The 17,334-nt window shown below is 36.4% G+C and overlaps 1 protein-coding gene across 1 annotated transcript in view; it reads left to right on the forward strand.

The window, feature by feature from the left end:
- The window catches only part of DNAH9 (dynein axonemal heavy chain 9), a 466,635-nt gene that overhangs the window by 282,184 nt on the left and 167,117 nt on the right, over positions 1-17,334 (forward strand). The window contains exons 45-47 of the mRNA XM_027850079.1: positions 9,384-9,546; positions 11,465-11,588; positions 15,802-15,944. Coding sequence (XP_027705880.1) covers positions 9,384-9,546; positions 11,465-11,588; positions 15,802-15,944 — 430 coding nt within the window. The remainder of the gene's footprint in view (positions 1-9,383; positions 9,547-11,464; positions 11,589-15,801; positions 15,945-17,334) is intronic.

Consider the following 17,334-nt stretch of genomic DNA (forward strand, 5'->3'; position numbering starts at 1 on the left):
GTAGTAGTAGTAGTAGTAGTAGTAGTAGTAGTAGTAGTAGTAGTAGTTGTAGTATAGTAATATTAAAGTAGTAGTATATTATTATTTCACCAAGAGCTATTGCTCTTTTTCTCCCATCAATCCATGTTCCTCCTTTCAGTTTCCTGAATTTAGCTAGAGATTCACAAGGGAAGTTCCACTAGAATTAAAAACTTTTTGAAGATGCTTTTCTTCCACCTCTTTTTTTTTGTTACCCTAGTCAGGGCCAACCTTATATGAGTAAACATCTCTTTCCCCTTCAATATGATATGATTTGAGGAGTGCTGAAAATCTCCTTGCCAAAAAGTATTCTTTCTACCATCCTGACATGATGTTAGAAATGACCATCATTTTCCTCCTAAATTTGCATTGCATTTCTTTTATTAATGAACATTTTTTCATGTGGTTGTGAATATTTTATAATTCTTTTGAAAACTCTTTGTTCATAACCTTTGGCCATGTGTTTGTTGGGGGATGGGTATTATTCATACATATATTTATTAATTGGTTGTATTTCTTGGATACCAAACCATTATAAGAGAAATTTATTCTAAGATTTTTTTTCCTAATTAAGTACCTCCATTCTTATTCTAAATACATTAATGTCATCTGTGCAAAAGCTTTTCAATTTCAAGTAATCAAAGTTTTCTTTTGGAATTGCCTTAATCTCTTGCTTGTTTAAGAATATATTTCTTACCCATAGCTGTGAGAAGTATATGATCTGTTTCTCTTAAGCTTTTTATAGTATGATCTTTAATATTAAGGTTCCATATCCATTGAGACTGTATTGTAGAATATGGCATAAGGTATTGTTCTAAGCCTAATTTCTGCCAGACTGCTTTCTAGTTTTCCTAACAGTTTTTATCAAACAAATTTTCCCAGGTAATTAATGTTTTCCAGTTTATCAAACATTGGTTCATTGAGCCAGAAAATATTATTTCTGTTTTTTCCTTTGTCTAATCTCTTCCATTGCTCTCTCTTTATTCTCTAACCAATATCAGATGATTTTGATGACTTGCTCCTTTATAATATAGTTTGAGATCTGGAAGTGCTATTACCCCATCCTTATTTTTTTCATATTTTTTCTTGATAGTCGAGATCTTTTATTTTTTGAATGAAAATTGTTATTATTTTATCAAGTTCTGTAAAACTTGTCCTGTTTATTAGCTTCTTAAATTTCATTTTTCTGCTCTGAAAACTCTCACTCTTTTCATTATTCTCTTCTCTCTATATCTACTCCAGACCCTTATCTTTGATTCATGATCTATATAATCATCTGGTCTCTTTTCTCTATATTCTTCATATAATAAAAATTTTCAAGGTATCCATTCTAGGCTCCCCTTTCTACTCAGTTTCTACCACTGCTTTGTCTACCTTGTCCCATAGATTCCCCTTTTCCATTTTGTTTCACTCTCAGAATAATGCTAATTTTTGCATGTATCAGAGAAGATACTGCCCCATGGCAAAGCTGTTCCCTCACCACATCCCTAATTATGCAGCCCACTACGGACCTATACCCTCCCTTCATTACTTTTTATTTTTCCCATTTACCTGAAAATCTCCTCCTTGGACCCAAGCTTTTCCACTCCCTCAAGTGCCAGTTGCCTTCAGGGGTTCCAACTCTCCCCCTCCTATAGTAGTGGGTTGTAGGTGCTTTTCAAGCACCACCCCTAGACCACACCCAATGTAAGGTTTCCATCTCCCTTCACAGACCATCTCTCTTCATTAATAAGAAATTCATCAGTGGAATCCACTCCCACCACCAAAGTAAGGCCTTTTTCCTTTCCCCCCATTTCAATCCTTTCTTCCCCCTCCTCACCGACTCCCCCCTAAACTGTTTGACCCCAGCACATCAGATATTCTTCTCTATCCCCTTGTTCCCCTCCTTGCTTTGCATGTACCCTCCTATGTTGTAATGTAGTCTCTCCAACCCCATAAAAAAATTGATTTACCTATAGGCAGAGTGATGCCAGGCTGTGTCTGTAATGCCTCTTTTTCATCACTTCACTGTTATCTCCACCCAATTTCGCCTTCCACTCTATCTCCTTGTGTACATGTAGGAAGAAGTCTCTTACTGGTCCCCCTGCTGTTACTCTATTGTGTTACTATCCTCAGTTGCTGCTTTTATTAGCTTTTTGTATTGTTTGTGGAGTTTGAGATACAAATAATCTTATTAGTTGTTTTTTTCTAAGAAATGTTTCAAATGCTTCTTTATTAGTGAATGTTCATCTTTTATCATGACTGGTTAAGCTTAGATGTGGAGAATAGGTCATGCTGAGCTGTATTCTAAGCTCCATTGCTCTTTGGAACACTTTATTCCATCCCCTCCCATTTTTCTACTAGGTGCAAAATAGGTTTGTGTTATTCTAATGTCTTTTCCTTTGTACTTGAAGGTATTTCTACTGATCACTATTTGTGAATTCTTTGAATTGTATTTCATTTATTTGCAGAAGTTCCCTGCAGTTCTCTTCTATTATTTCTTTCATTATGGTATTAAGGTTTTGTGTCATGTCATATTCTTCTGGGAGACCTATGACCCTTAGATTGTTTCTACACATCCTGTCTTTGATATCAGTATGAATTGCTTAGATAGTGAGCATATTTTCTTTTAATGTTATTGGGGGTTTTTTGTTCCTCTTCTTCCAGATTGTCCTTCATTTCTCTTTATTTCCATTCCCAATCTATTGTTTTTTCTTTTGTTTCTTTGGTGAAGCTTACCATTGCAGACTGCATTTTTCTATTATGCGCATATTTTTCTTGTGCAGGCCATAAATTCTGCTCTCATAATTCTCATTTGTCTTTTAAAATACTCAGGAACAGCATGTTGTGGTTACATGTTTTTAAATTCCACAGGGTCCTCTCTAGTCAAATCTTGTATCATTTGTCTTCATTTTGCAGTATTTATTCAAAAATGGCTGAACTTCTGGATCTGGAGGTCATATTTCCTTCTGTTGTGGCTATTTTTCCTGTTGATTTCTCTTCTTATGTTTAAGATCTGAGTTTTCTTCTTCCTGAAGAAGAAATCATTGAAAATTTCAGTGTTTTTCCTTCTTTATATTCTACTATTGTTCACTTTCTATCTCCTCTGTCATGATGGTTTCCTTGGAGGCTGGATCTCAAAGCTTCTCTGTCTCCTCCCACACTGGGCAATTCAGGGTTCACCAGCCTGTCTGTGTAAGTGAAGAGAAGGGCATAGATGTGAAAGAAACTGTGGAAGCAAAATCAACAAAACTTGGACATTGGATATGGCAAGGTGAGAGAGAGAGAGAAAGTCAACAATGACTGAAGTTGGGAAACTGAATGTCTATGATGATGATGGTTGCCCTTAAAGAAATAGAAGAGGTTAGAGGAGAGACAGGTTTAAGAGAGAAGATAAGAGTTCCCTTTTGGACAAGATGAGTTTCATATTCTTATGGGACATTCAGAATACAATACTCTATAGCCATTTTGACAGTGCAACTGGAGTTTAGGAGACTAAACTATGTACTATATACTATAAACTATATTATATAGAAAGATATAGATATAGTATATGTAGTATATATAACTATATACTATATATTATAAACTATATACTAATCAGACCTACTATAGTAGGTCTAATTATTGTTGTTGTTGTTCATTCAGTCATGTCTGACTCTTCATGGCCCCATGTACCATACTGTCCATGGGATTTTCTTGGCAAAGATATTGGAGTGGTTGACTCCAGGCCCAGCACTCTATCCATTGAGTCACCTATCCCACAATTTATTCATGTAATATAGTTAAGAGAATTCTTGATTTTGAATCAAAAGTTAAAATCATTGCTCCAATTCTTATTAGTGAGTTCAAATCCTGCCTCTTACAATAGCTGTGTGCCTTTGAGCAAGTTCCTTAATTTCTCTGAGTCTCAGTTTGTTCATCTATCAAATGAAGATAATACCATCTATAGTACCTAGTACCTACTTCAGAATGTTATGAAGATAAAATGATATCATGTATGTAAAGTGCTTGCAAACTTTAGAGCATTATATTTAAAATGTGTTATTATTGTTATTGCTATTGTTATTATTTCTGGACCTCAGTTTCCTTACCTGTGAAATGGAGTTAGGTTATATGATCTCTAAGGTTCCTTATACCTCAGACATTGCTTTGTACATGCAGGCCCTAAAGTCTCAATGGCAACCTGTTGAGAAAACTCTCTGCAGTTTTAAGGACACTGATTGCTATTCGTGTCCATTGCTTGCTCAGTTTTTGGTCTTAACAGCCAAACTTCTCCCATGAACAGTGCTGTGTGGAGTTTGATAAGTTGCTCCAACATTAGTGCTTAACATGGGGGAAAAATAAAGCACTCCATTCTCGTTTTAGTGATTTTCATTCTAGTCCCTTACTTATTAGTGGATATATTCTGTTCAAAAACTCCCTTCCTTTCTTCCCCTTCATTTGCCTTCTGCTTTCCTCTACCTCATTTCAACAAGTGTCTATTAAATGCAAAAGACTGAGACACAGCATTTATGCTGTGGACTGAAAGGCAGAAATGGCACAATCTCTGCCACAAGGAGTTTACAATCTAATGGAGGGATACCTACATTTGATACAAAGTAGAATGGAATTAACAAAAGAAAAAAAATTATGAATGCATGAATAAAAAGTTTTTATTATGTGCAAAATATTATTCTAAGCATTAATTCAGATATACAAAGAATATTACATTCTAATGATAGAACCAATAAATATAAAGAATTTGTAGCCAAGGAAGAGTGTTTTAATCTGGGAAGTCATGGGAATATGGGAAGTCATAGAGGTTGATGGATGATTTTTCCAGAAGCAGGAATAGTATTAATTGAATATGGTTCCCAGAGCAAAGAAAGACAGTATGTCATGGGGAAAGCCCACCTTAAAGCTGGGAAGACTTAGGTTCAAATTCTACCTCTGACACATACTAGCTTTGTGACCCTGGGAGTCACTTAACCTAAGTTGCTGATATTCATTGGTACAGGGAGTCTCCTCGTCTGGGAGTTCCCTACACCAATGGAATCACAATCCAGCCCCTATCCCAATACAAGAGGTAGGAATTGGGAGGAAGGGTGGGGAATGGAACGGGGAACATGAAATTCATACACATGGTAGTAGGGCAGTTGGTTCTCAGGACAGATGACTTACTATTATAATCTGTACCCATGGACCTTGTACCCAGGGGATCATACCTGACTCTGGTGAGTCTCTAGATTTTCTCCCATTCCCATAGACAAAGAGATGCCAATGAAGATTCAACTAGTAGATATCTGTCTTTCCTTGTTCTGGGGGCAAAGCAATACATGAAATCCATACAAATACTTGGTTGACAGGAATTCCCAGATGACTGGTTAATAGGGTTTCCCTAAGGCTGAATTTCTGAGCCACTCCTTTACCTGCCAGTAAACAGAAACTATACTATAACTTCCCCTGGCATACCAGAGGGAGAAACCTAGATTCTGATAACCAGCAACAGGATTACCTCTTCTGCTCACTTTTTCTCTTTGGTTAGTAATTGGTAAGTTCAAAAGAGAAGTGGTAAGTGAAAGTGGCAATGCCTATGAGGCATTTTCTCTCTAGCTTCACTTAGTATCTGTGGCCACATAGAGGGTATAGGTCTAAGAAGCTTTTTGTCCGCTCCCTTTTCTATGACTATACTTAGATAAGAGAACCATTCCAATTCCTTTTTTTAACCACTTACCTCAAGCTCTGCCCAATCCCATCCTCACTAAGGTGATTCAGTTCACTCAAATACAAAAAACTGACCATGACTTAAGGCAACATTGTACAGGGCATGTATTCTTTCTTTTTTTTTTTTTTTTTTTTTTTGGCTAGACAATAGGATGAAGCGATTTGCCCAGGGTCACACAGCTAGTAAGTGTTAAGTGTCTGAGACCAGATTTAACCTCAGGTCCTCCTGATTCCAGGGCCAGTGCTCTATCCACGGTGCCACCTAACTGCCCCCATGGGCATTTATTCTTAACCACACAATGGTAGAGGCAATTACTATAGGTGAAATAAATAATTTGGGTTAAAAGAAACTGAAAAGCTTTTGTACAAACAAAATTAATGGACTTACTATAAGAAGGGAAACAGTTAAATGGGTGAAAAAATTGTATTAAATTTCTTTTACAAGGGCTTGGTATCCAATACATATGTATGTATATACACACCAAGTGCTTACAAGATGTGGACAACTCAAAAGAAGAATTGCAAATTATTAACAACCACATAAAATACTCCAAATCACAAATAAGACAAATTCAAATCAAAATAATCCTAGGTTTCATCTCAGGCACTGCACACTAACAAAGGTGACCAAAAAAATTCAAATGTGTAAAATGTGTTTGTATATATACATACATACATACATACATACATATATATATATACACATACATATATGTGGGGGGGAACAGAATCACTGGTACATCTTTGGTGGTACCGTGGCTTGGGTTAATCATTTTGGAAAGTAGTTTGGAATTACACAAATAAAATGACTAAAAAATTAATACCCTTTGACCCAGAGATTTCATTACTAGTATTATACACCAAAGAAGCCATTGATAAGAAGAAAGATGCTATAAAATATTTACAGCAACACTTTTTGTGGTAGCAAAGAATTGAAAACAAAGCAGATGCTCATCAATTGAGCAATGGCTAAACAAATTGTGTTACATAAATGTAACGAAATATTACTGTGCTGTAAGAAATTATGAATGTGATAAATACAGAGAAGCATGAATAATTCTACATGAACTGATGCTGAGGAAGTCAGCAAATCCAGGAAAGCAATATACAATGACTACAACAATGTAAACAGAAAGAAAATCACAAAAAAATTAAAAGTGAATGTTGCAAAATTATAAAGAACAAGTATGGCTCAAAAGAAAAGTATGAGAGGACATTCCCTTTACAAAGTTGGAAGGTCCACAAGTGTTGTGCACTGCATATATTTTCGGACTTTTTTGAGGTATTGATCAACTATGCCGATTTTTTCCTCATCACTTCCATTTTTTTCTCTTTAAATTCTATTTTATATATGCACTTTGGGCATGGGATAGGAAATTATATTGGGGAAAATAACAATGATATAAAAATACGTCAATAAAAACATTTCAAAAAGTAAATGTTTTTAAAAATATAAAAAAGTAGATGTTGCAGAATTACAAGGAATTCAGCATGACTCCTGAAGAAGAGATATGAAAAGACATCTTCTCTGATTTTTTGCAGAGGTAGAAATTATATCGATATGAAACATTGCATAATTTTTTAGACTTTTCTGCTGTATTGATCAGGTTTTTTCTCTTCTTCCTGACTTTTTCTTTTTTTCCCTTAAAAATATTCTTTTTCACATAGGATGATTCCCTAGGAAGTGGAAATGGAACAGATACTGGGAGAAATTTAAATGATGAAAAGTCAATAAAAATTCATTTAAAAAATAAAAATAAACTAAGAATAAATGAACAGAGATGGAGGGAAGGAAAAAAATTAGTATATGCCCATTTTATAAATTTGAAATCATCAATGATTTATGCTAGCAAGGAACTTAGAAATTAGTCCAACTCTAATTTTTTACAAAGGAGGAAATAGAAGCTCAGAGAGAGGTGAAGTGATATTCCCAATGTCACACAGCTAGTTAATATGCCTGTATTTAATTATCCTACATTAATTTCCCCCATGGAGTTTCTAAACACTGAGGGATTAGGACTCAGTGTCTGCAGAGAGAAGAGTTGATGTCAGTAATACAGAGCTTTTGTAGCCTGGATCTTCCAGTCATCGAGAAGAGATCATGGAGGACATATTCAAATAGTTAGAGTCCTTCAAGTAGGGCATCCTTATCTACAAGGACACGAGTAAAAATCAAAGAGTTTTCACTCACAAGGAAATGAAAGCCATTGAACATGCCCATATCATTTCTGAGGACAGTACTGATATCCCCAGTTGTAGTATAGGGGGTGGTATCTAGTGTACCTCATGACTGAGGAAATAGGTGAAGAAATGCTTTGAAGCCCAGAAAACAGAAGCCAGGAAATGGAAAAAAAAATGGCAAAGAGCCAAGTCAGCCAGGGCTCCTAGGGAAAAACCCTTGGCAATTCATAAGAAGCAACTTCTAGTGCCATTCCTTGGGAGCACCAAAGATAGAACTCCTGTTGTCCCAGATATCTTGTTTGAGGTAGAGCTGATTAGGTCACTTAATCCCCAGCCCCATCTCTGACTCTACGAAACACAATTCATATTATTGGTAGTAGATGAATAGTAGTACACCAAATGGATAAAGGGTATCCCAGTGAGGACCTGCTACCTACAAGAGACAACAAAGCAAATCCTAAAATTGATAAATAGGTTCACTTTTCCACAAATATCAGCACACAATGCAATAGATTTGTTCACTATTAAATCAAATTTTGAACTTAGATATTAAAATCCAATCCAAGATTGGCTCTTCCTCCTACTAGTAGGAAAAATAAAAACAAAAAGGAAAACAACTGGAATCTTCAGTTCTCTGTTGCCTTTTTGATACAATACAAATGGTAGTTCATGCTCAATCTCCTGTCTATTTTTCAGATGTAATTTACATTGATCCCTTTCAGGAACTCTATATATTCCAGTCAAGCTGACCTCCTTGCCATACCCTGAGCTTATCATTTCTTCTTCCTCCTGTCTTTGGATATGCTATCCCTGATGCCTGGAATGCACTTCTTTACTTCCACCACATAGAGCCTTTGTTGTTGTTGTTCAGTCATTCAGTGGTGTCCAACTTTTTGTGACCCCATGGACCATAGCATACCAGGCCCTTCTATCCTCCACTATCACTGGAAGACTGTCGAAGTTCATGTTTGTTGTATATGTCTCAGTTTCCTTCAAAGCTCAAAGTGGATGTCATCTCCTATTCTACCTTTTCTGATCCCCCGGTTGTTGGTCCTCTCTTCTCAAATTATCTTGTATTTATTTACCTGTTTATATAATGTATCTCCTCCTCCCCCAAGAATGTAAATTCCTTGAGGGCAGATATTATTTGTATTTTGTCCTTAAATCCTCGGCTCAGTGCCTTACACATAGTTGATACTTAGTAAGTATTTGTTGAATTAAATTGAATTATTGGCGGACTTGAAATTCAGCTTCAATGACTCATGACTTTCAGGCCAGTGCTCTTCCCACTGTTTCTCAACTGACTTTAAAAAAAATCAATGAGTTTTAAATCAGATAAGTTCTTAGGTCATTGGGCCCTGGTTATCTCCATCTCTTATATATCTCAACATTTAGCAATATGTAGAAGAAAAATAAAATCTTTTAAAAATTTTTAAAAATTTAAAAAAGGTAAATTAAGGAGTTTTTGGTTTGTTTGTTTTTTTGGTACTTCTCTTTAGTTGCCGTATCAATCGCCTCCTAGAATCCCCAAGGGGAAATGCTTTGCTGGTTGGAGTAGGTGGAAGCGGCAAACAGAGTCTGACAAGACTTGCAGCTTTCATTAGCTCCATGGATGTTTTCCAGATCACTCTAAGAAGAGGTTATTCTATTTCTGATCTTAAGGTAAGAGCAAAGTCAAGCAAGGAGGAGCATAGACATCTCTTCTTCCTACCATCTCCCTTTGCTCCGAATATCTAATTTTAAAATGTCTGTATTCTGTAGCAAAAGGCAGTGTAAAGTAATGGACAGAGACATGGCCTTAGAACCAAGGTTGAACCCAAGTATCAGAATTCAAGTACCACCCCTGACACACACTGATTGTGAGACCCTGGTCAAGTCAATTAATTTCTCAGTGCTTTAAGCAACTCTCTAAGACTCTCAAGTTTCAGTGAAGGGGCCAATCTGTACTGATAGAATAAACTTCCTTATCTGATAATTCCTTATATCAGTGCAATCATAGATCCAATCCCTAGCCTTTATAGTCTACATTTTTTTTCTAGTTCCCTACTTTTTGTTATACTTCATAAGACATTACTACTCTTCTTTCAATAATTTTCCTTTATATTCCACGTTTCCCTTTAATGTGACTTTTCTCAATAACTCAGGTATCAGTGCTTCCAAAGGTTCAAAAAAAGTAATATACTACAGAAATTATCTATAAGCTTAATCTGAGATTCCAAAAGATGACTCTGGTGATTCGTAAAGGGTAGAAAGTCAGCTGTAGTGTAGGGAAGTGAAACCACTAAGAAAAGTTTCTATCTAGAGCAAAAAAGAAAATGAACAGTGAAGGAACAGATATACCTGAGTCTTTAGGGGAGGGAAGATCCAGTTAAAGGAAGCAATATTGATTAATGTTATATTTATCCAAAGCTCAACTTCCTAGCTCCTATAGTCACTTAGACTAGCTAAAACTTCAGATATTTTATACATCATCTCAACAAAGACCTTTTGAGCAAATAGCATTTCCCATGCCAGGAATCACAGGAAAGCAAGGTATTTCTAGCACATAAACACAGTTCCTCAACCTGTAGTCTTAACAATATGTTTCCTCTGTGAATCAACAAGCATTAAGTGCCTATTATGTCCCAGGTATCAAGGATGCAAGGACAAAAAGTGAAATAATCCCTACCCTCAAAGAGCTTTTATTGGTAGAAACTGGACATCATACACACGTACATACATGTATGTATGTATTATACATATATACCCATATATATGTATAGGAAGGAAGGAAGGAAAGAAAAGAAAGAAGGAAGAAAGGAAGGGAGAGAGGAAAGGGGGAGTGAGGGAGGGAGAAAGAAAGAAAGGGAGGTTGGGAGGGAAATGTTGCTGGGGAAGCACTAACTAACTGGAGGAAAGACCTCATGTATGAGGTGGCTCTTGAACTGGTCTTTAAAGAAAAGCAAAAATTTTAACCAGTGAAAGTGAGAACAAAAGACAAGAGGAATTTCTTTGATCCTGGGATGGGGGATGGGGTGGAATTTTGATGACCAGTTATTGTAATGAATGCTTTCAATGACCGGGGAAGCACCCCCATGCTTTGGAAAGCTGTCACTTCTATGGGAGGTCAAGGAGCAAGGGTCCCAAAGGCTTATACAGCAATGAGAGCAACTGCAGTACCTAAAAATGAATAGTCCTGTCTAATTCAGTTAGTATTCTTCAAATGGAAGTGAGGACTATGACATTCTTATAACTGCAGTGTGATGGGCCAAATAGGAGTGAACTTTTTACTGCACAGAAGTACAGTGCCAAGCAGCTTATTTCTAAAATAAAATTTGGGGTTTTTTTTCAATCAACAAAAATTGGTTTTTCTCTCCTTTATACTCCCTATTCTTAATACCTGAAAAAAAAAAGAAAGAAAAACAAATCTATCTAACAAATATACAGCATCAAGCAAAACAAATTTCCACATTGGCCATATCAAAATGAGCAGTTTCTTCTTGCTACCTACTGGCATCTTGAAAAATTTCCCACTGATATAAACAGGAATATAAAGCAGAAACCCACCATTTCTTAGTGTTCTTCATGGCTGTCTCCACAGATGGACCTGGCCAACCAGTGCCTAAAAGCTGGAGTAAAGAATGTAAGCACTGTGTTTCTCATGACAGATGCCCAAATTGCTGATGAAAGGTTCCTTGTCCTCATCAATGACCTGTTAGCATCTGGTAAGAAAACTTAATTATTTCTCCATTGTCTTAACTCCACACTGTTCATCTGTGGGCAGTGTCTTTTGAAAGGCTTATCATGTGAAAGAAGTTGATTCAATTTGCTCCATTTGGCCCTAGAGGCAAACTAGAAAGAATGAGTAGCAAGTGCAGTAGGACAGATTGTGCTCAATATAAAAAGAAATGATGATCAGAACTGTTTAAAAGAGAAATAGGTTGTCTTAGGAAGTAGCATGTTCTCCTGATTGAAAGACTTTAAGCAAAATATAGATAATCACTTTGTGAGTTTCTTGTTCACATACAGGTCAGATGAGATCGCCTCCAAGCTCTTTTCCAATTCTGAGATCCTATAATTCTTTGACAAGATATATATACAAGAGAATTCTTTACCCCAAGAATGTTTTCTTCTGAGAGGCTTTTTCCTCCTATGCCCTTGGAAACAAAGGAAATAATCACTCTGGAAGTAAAAGTCAGAGAATCACAATAGGGGACTGAAGTTAATTTGGAGTTCCCCAAGCAGGGAACAAGCTACAAAAAAAATTAAACTGAATGCCAGTCAAGTCTCAGGGAAATAGATCTTTTGGCCACCTTTCATTGCACCTTACTAGTAAGCCTTTGTGTGGGAAAGACGGAAAAAAGTAAAGATGGAGATGGCAAGTGGTTACACATATCTCAGATGTAAATTAGTAAGGACATGGACCCTTGGACATGGACTAGGAGAATTAATAGGAATTAATAGAACAGAAGAATTAAATACTAGACCTGTGCTTTGGATTGGTGGAGTTACAAGTTACAAGATGTTATTAGAGGGTAAGAGTCATATATCTTGCCTCCAAAGCCTTGGGTTAAAGTCCCAGTTACACTACTTACTGGTGCTGTGACCTTATGCAAATCACTGTCTCTCTGGGCTTTAGTATCTTTATCAGTAAAATGATGAGGTTGGACTAGCCGATCTTAAGGCTCGTTTGAAACTCTAGGATATTTCCTGGCTAAAAGGCAGAAAATTGGAAATCTTTTTTCAATTTTGTTCAATCCTTGTTTTGTTGACATTCTGCATGTCTGTGTGTTTTGCTCTTCTGTATTCAGAAAGCATAGCTAGTAAAGAAAAGTAGACAGAGATTCTTCAGAGAGAAGATAGGGACTTGAGCAATACAAATCTGCCTGAAACTGTCACGAAAATGCTATAACCTGTTCTTTTTTATTTTTTAATAGTTTATTATTTTTATGTCAAATAATAAGTATTTTCAATTAATCTCTCCCTCTCACTACTCTCCACCTCCACTGAACATTTTTTTAACATCCCTCAATATATAGCTTCATAGGCCAGCAAAACAAATTATGACATTGGCTATATCTGAAAATCTATGTTTCTTTCTGCATTTTAAGTTAATCACTTCTCTGTCAGGAAATGAATAGAATGTTTCATTTTCTTTCTTTTGAAATCCCAATTTATGATTGCATTGACCAGAGTTCTAAAGTCTAAGTTGTTTTTATTTATGATATTATTGTTATTGCATAAATTGTTCTCCTAATTCTATTCACTTTGCTCTGTATCCATTTATATAGGTCTTTTACTCTGAAGCTGTGCTTTTCATCATTTCTTATAGCACAATAAAATTCTATGACATTTAAATATCATAGTTTGTTTAAATATCCCCCAATAGGAGTACATCCCTTTAGTTTCTAATTATTGACTACCACAAAAAAGAACTATTATAAATAATTTTGTACATATAGATACTTTTCTTCTTTCTTTGATTTCTTTAGGATATGAGCCTGCTAGTCAGATAACTGGGTCAAAGGATATGCAGAGTTTAATAACTTTCTAGTTATGGTTCCAAACTGCTTTCCAGAATAGTTGGACAGCACCACCAACTGTATGCTTAGTGTGTCTGTTTATCCTCCAACATTTGTCATTTTTGCCAGTCTAGTAAGTGTGCTGTACTTTGCATTTTGCTAATTATTAGTGGTTTAGAGCATTTTTTAAATGTGATTGATGATAGCTTTGATTTCTTCCCTTGAAAACTACCTGTTCTTATTCTTTGACCAAAATTTATGTATTGGAAAATTGATATTACTCTTAGATATTCTAATCACTTCCTCAGATATCTTGGAAATGAGACCTTTATCAGAGAAACTTGTTGCAAAAAAATTTCCAATGACCTGTTTTGCTCTTAATTTTTGCTGCTTTGGCTGATACTATAAGCAAACTGGAAGAGCAAGGAATAGTTTACCTGTCAGATTTATGGAGAACAGAAGAATTTATGACCAAACAAGAGATAGAGAATATTATGAAATGCAAAATGGATAATTCTGATTACATTAAATTGAAAAATTTTTGCACAAACAAAGGCAATGTAACCAAGATTAGGAGGGAAGCAGAAAACTGGGAAAGAATTTTTACAACCAGTGTCTTTGATAAGGGTCTTATTTCTAAAATATATAGAGAATTAAGTCAAATTTATAAGAATACAAGTCATTCCCCAATTGATAAATGGTCAAAGGATATGAACAGGCAGTTTTTGAATGAAAAAATTAAAGCTATCTATAGTCATATGAAAAAATACTCTAAATCACTATTGATTAGAGAAATGAAAATCAAAACAACTCTGAAGTGCCACATCACACCTATCAGATTGGCTAACATGACAAAACAGGACAATGATAAATATTGGAGAAGATGTGGGAAAATTGGAACACTAATGCATTGTTGGTGGAGTTGTAAACTGATCCTGCCATTTTGGAAAGCAGTTTGGAGTTATGCCCAAAGGGCTATAAAAGTGTGCATGCCCTTTGACCCAGTAATACCACTTCTAGGGCTATATCCCAAAGGGACCATACAAATGGGAAAAGGACCCACATGTACAAAAATATTTATAGCAGCTCTTTCTGTGGTGACAAAGAATTAGAAATTGAAGGGATGCCCATCAATTGGAGAATGGCCAAATAAGTTGTGGTATATGAATGTAATGGAATATTATTGTGCTGTAACAAATAATGAGCAAGCAGACTTCAGAAAAACCTGGAAAGACTTGTATGAAATGATGCTGAGTAACGTGAGCAGAACCAGGAGAATGTTGTGCACAGTAACAGCCACATTGTGTGATGACTAACTTTGATAGACTTAGCTCTTCTCAGCAATGCAAGAATCTAAGACATCTTCATGATGGAAAATGCTATCCACATCCAGAGAAAGAACTATGGAGTCTGAATACAGATTGAAGCATACTATTTGCTCTTTTTTTTCCTTCTGTTTTGTTTTTTTCTTCTTTCTTATGGTTTCTCTTATTGGTTCTAATTCTTCTTTAAAACATGACTGATGTGGGGGCAGCTAGGTGGTGCAGTGGATATAGCACCAGCTCTGGAGTCAGGAAGCCTCAAACACTTGACACTTACTAAATATGTGACCCTGAGCAAGTCATTTAACCTTATTGCCTAGCTGCCAAAAAAAAAAAAAGTATAGGGGGATAATTATTTGTTGAATAAATGAAATCTGCATGAATGGATAGATGAAAAGATGATTAAGCACTTGCTACTATGTTCCCTGTAAAGCACTATATTAAGTGCTAGGGATACAAATGCAAAAATGAGACAATTCCTGCCCTCAGGGACCTTAAATTCTAATGGGGAAAATAAAACATATAGACTAGTAGTGGCCATGGAAGGGAACTATGATCTGGGAAACCCACAAAGATAGAACAGTCAACTAACATCCTTTGAAGGAACGATCTTGTGGTGGTTTCATTATAATTCTAAGAGGTGGTAGGTGGGGCAGAAAATGGCAAGAATAAAGATGAAGACACAAGTCCCCAGGCAATATACAGCCTCAGCTCCTCACAGGCATGGCCTTTAATAATCCTATTTGGATGGTGGAGCAAAGGCAAAAGTAATAAGCTAGAAAATGTCTTGGATTAACAAGAGGACATCCAGTCCCAAGGAGTGAACATTCTGATAGTCTAGTGTTTTCCTTTAGGACAAGATTGAAACTATAAATAAGTTTGTCCATAGAGTCATATAGCATTCCTATGTTACTAGTATCATAGGAAGATGTGATTTCTAGTTCATATCTTCAACAAGAGAAATGCATCTGGAGTTTAAGCCTGAAATCAAATGATCTGCTCATTGCCATGGAAAAGAATGTCTTCTCTGCCTCTGAACATAGCTGTTGGGGAATGAGTCAAAACCTTTAAAACTGTGATCTGTTTCTTCCCAGGAGAGATTCCAGATCTATACTCTGATGATGAAGTTGAAAACATCATAAGTAACATGAGAAATGAAGTCAAGAGCCGGGGGTTGTTTGACAGCAGAGAGAATTGCTGGAAGTTCTTCATAGAAAGGGTCCAACGGCAACTGAAGGTAAAGAATTTTCTGTCCCACAAGAATTAGAAACTAGATATGACTTGGGAGAACTAACTTGGGTGCAGTTCTAGGTACAGTTATCTTTGTTGATTGTCAGTGAGTGTATTGGCCCAGTAACTTCACCATAAGCACAAGTACAGATGCCTAAAACTTTGTTCCTCCTTATTTCCACCTCTTGGCCTCTCTGACTTTCTTCAAGTCTTAGCTAAAATCCCACATTCTGCCTTTCCCATTCCCCCTTAATTCTAGTGCCTTTTCTCTGAGATCATCTTCAATTTATCTTTTACGTATCTTTCTTATATTTAGTTGTTTGCATATTGTCTCCCCAATTAGACTGGGCACTCCTTGAGAGTAGAGACTGTCCTCTGAGTGGAATTAAATGTAATAGAGTTTTTGTATAGCATTATTCCTATAAAGTTCACTTCCAAGTACAACATAGTTATTGAATGAGTCCATGTCTCAGCTTCTGTAGGCTTTTCTTCATTCCTTGGGACATTGAAGCTGGACTGGCTGACTGCTAAACCCCCCTGGACTCCAATCCCAGCTGGGGTTTGTTTTGAACACATTGTCCATGTCTCCAATCCAGAATGGTTCTCTGGGGTCCCAGGGAGGTATAAGTATTTTCCTTTCATTTGCTTTCCCAGTGCCATACAGGAAAGAACCTCATGTTCTCCCAAAGGAAAACACTAGCTGGCTTCTGCTTTTTCTTTTATTAACTCACCTTAATTTGGTTAAAATTGACTGCCTAGCAGAAGATTGGCACCATGGCAAGGCCACCAGTGGTTGGCCTATCTCAGTTTTCCTATGGTGATATTAGGATTCATGTTGTTGACTTCTCTCTCTCTCTCTCTCTCTCTCTCTCTCTCTCTCTCTCTCTCTCTCTCTCTCTCTCTCTCCCCCCCTCTCTCTCCCCCTCTCTCTCTCTGCTTTGGTGTTGTTGGGTTGTAGGGGACATCTTGTATTTGGCATTCTTACAGAGCCATGGGACCAATAATGCTAAGTCCACTGAGGTCCAAGATCTTTCATGTAATGAACTGAGAAATAAATATATTATACATGAAAAAAATCATTGTCCTTTCACTTGTTTACCCAGTGCCATACAGGAAAGAACCTCAAAATAGTCAATGAGTCAAGATTTAAGAAAATCTTGCATGTGCAGGCAAAAATCACAATTGTCCCCAAATAAAAAGTTATGCAGATTCAACAAAGAACATTTCACAAAGATTGCACTGCTTAATACTTAATAGGTGCCTATCTTGATGCTTAAAATGGCCTTCCTCAGCCTAAAAGCAATAAGGAAAATAAAAAGACAAAGAAAATTAACTTCCACCAAGATAAGCTCAAAATGGATATAAGATTTAGATACATGTAAAGGGTGATACTGTAT

Source organism: Vombatus ursinus, unplaced genomic scaffold (genome assembly GCF_900497805.2).
Source record: "Vombatus ursinus unplaced genomic scaffold, bare-nosed wombat genome assembly UNPS02008996.1, whole genome shotgun sequence".
Lineage (NCBI taxonomy): Eukaryota > Metazoa > Chordata > Mammalia > Diprotodontia > Vombatidae > Vombatus > Vombatus ursinus.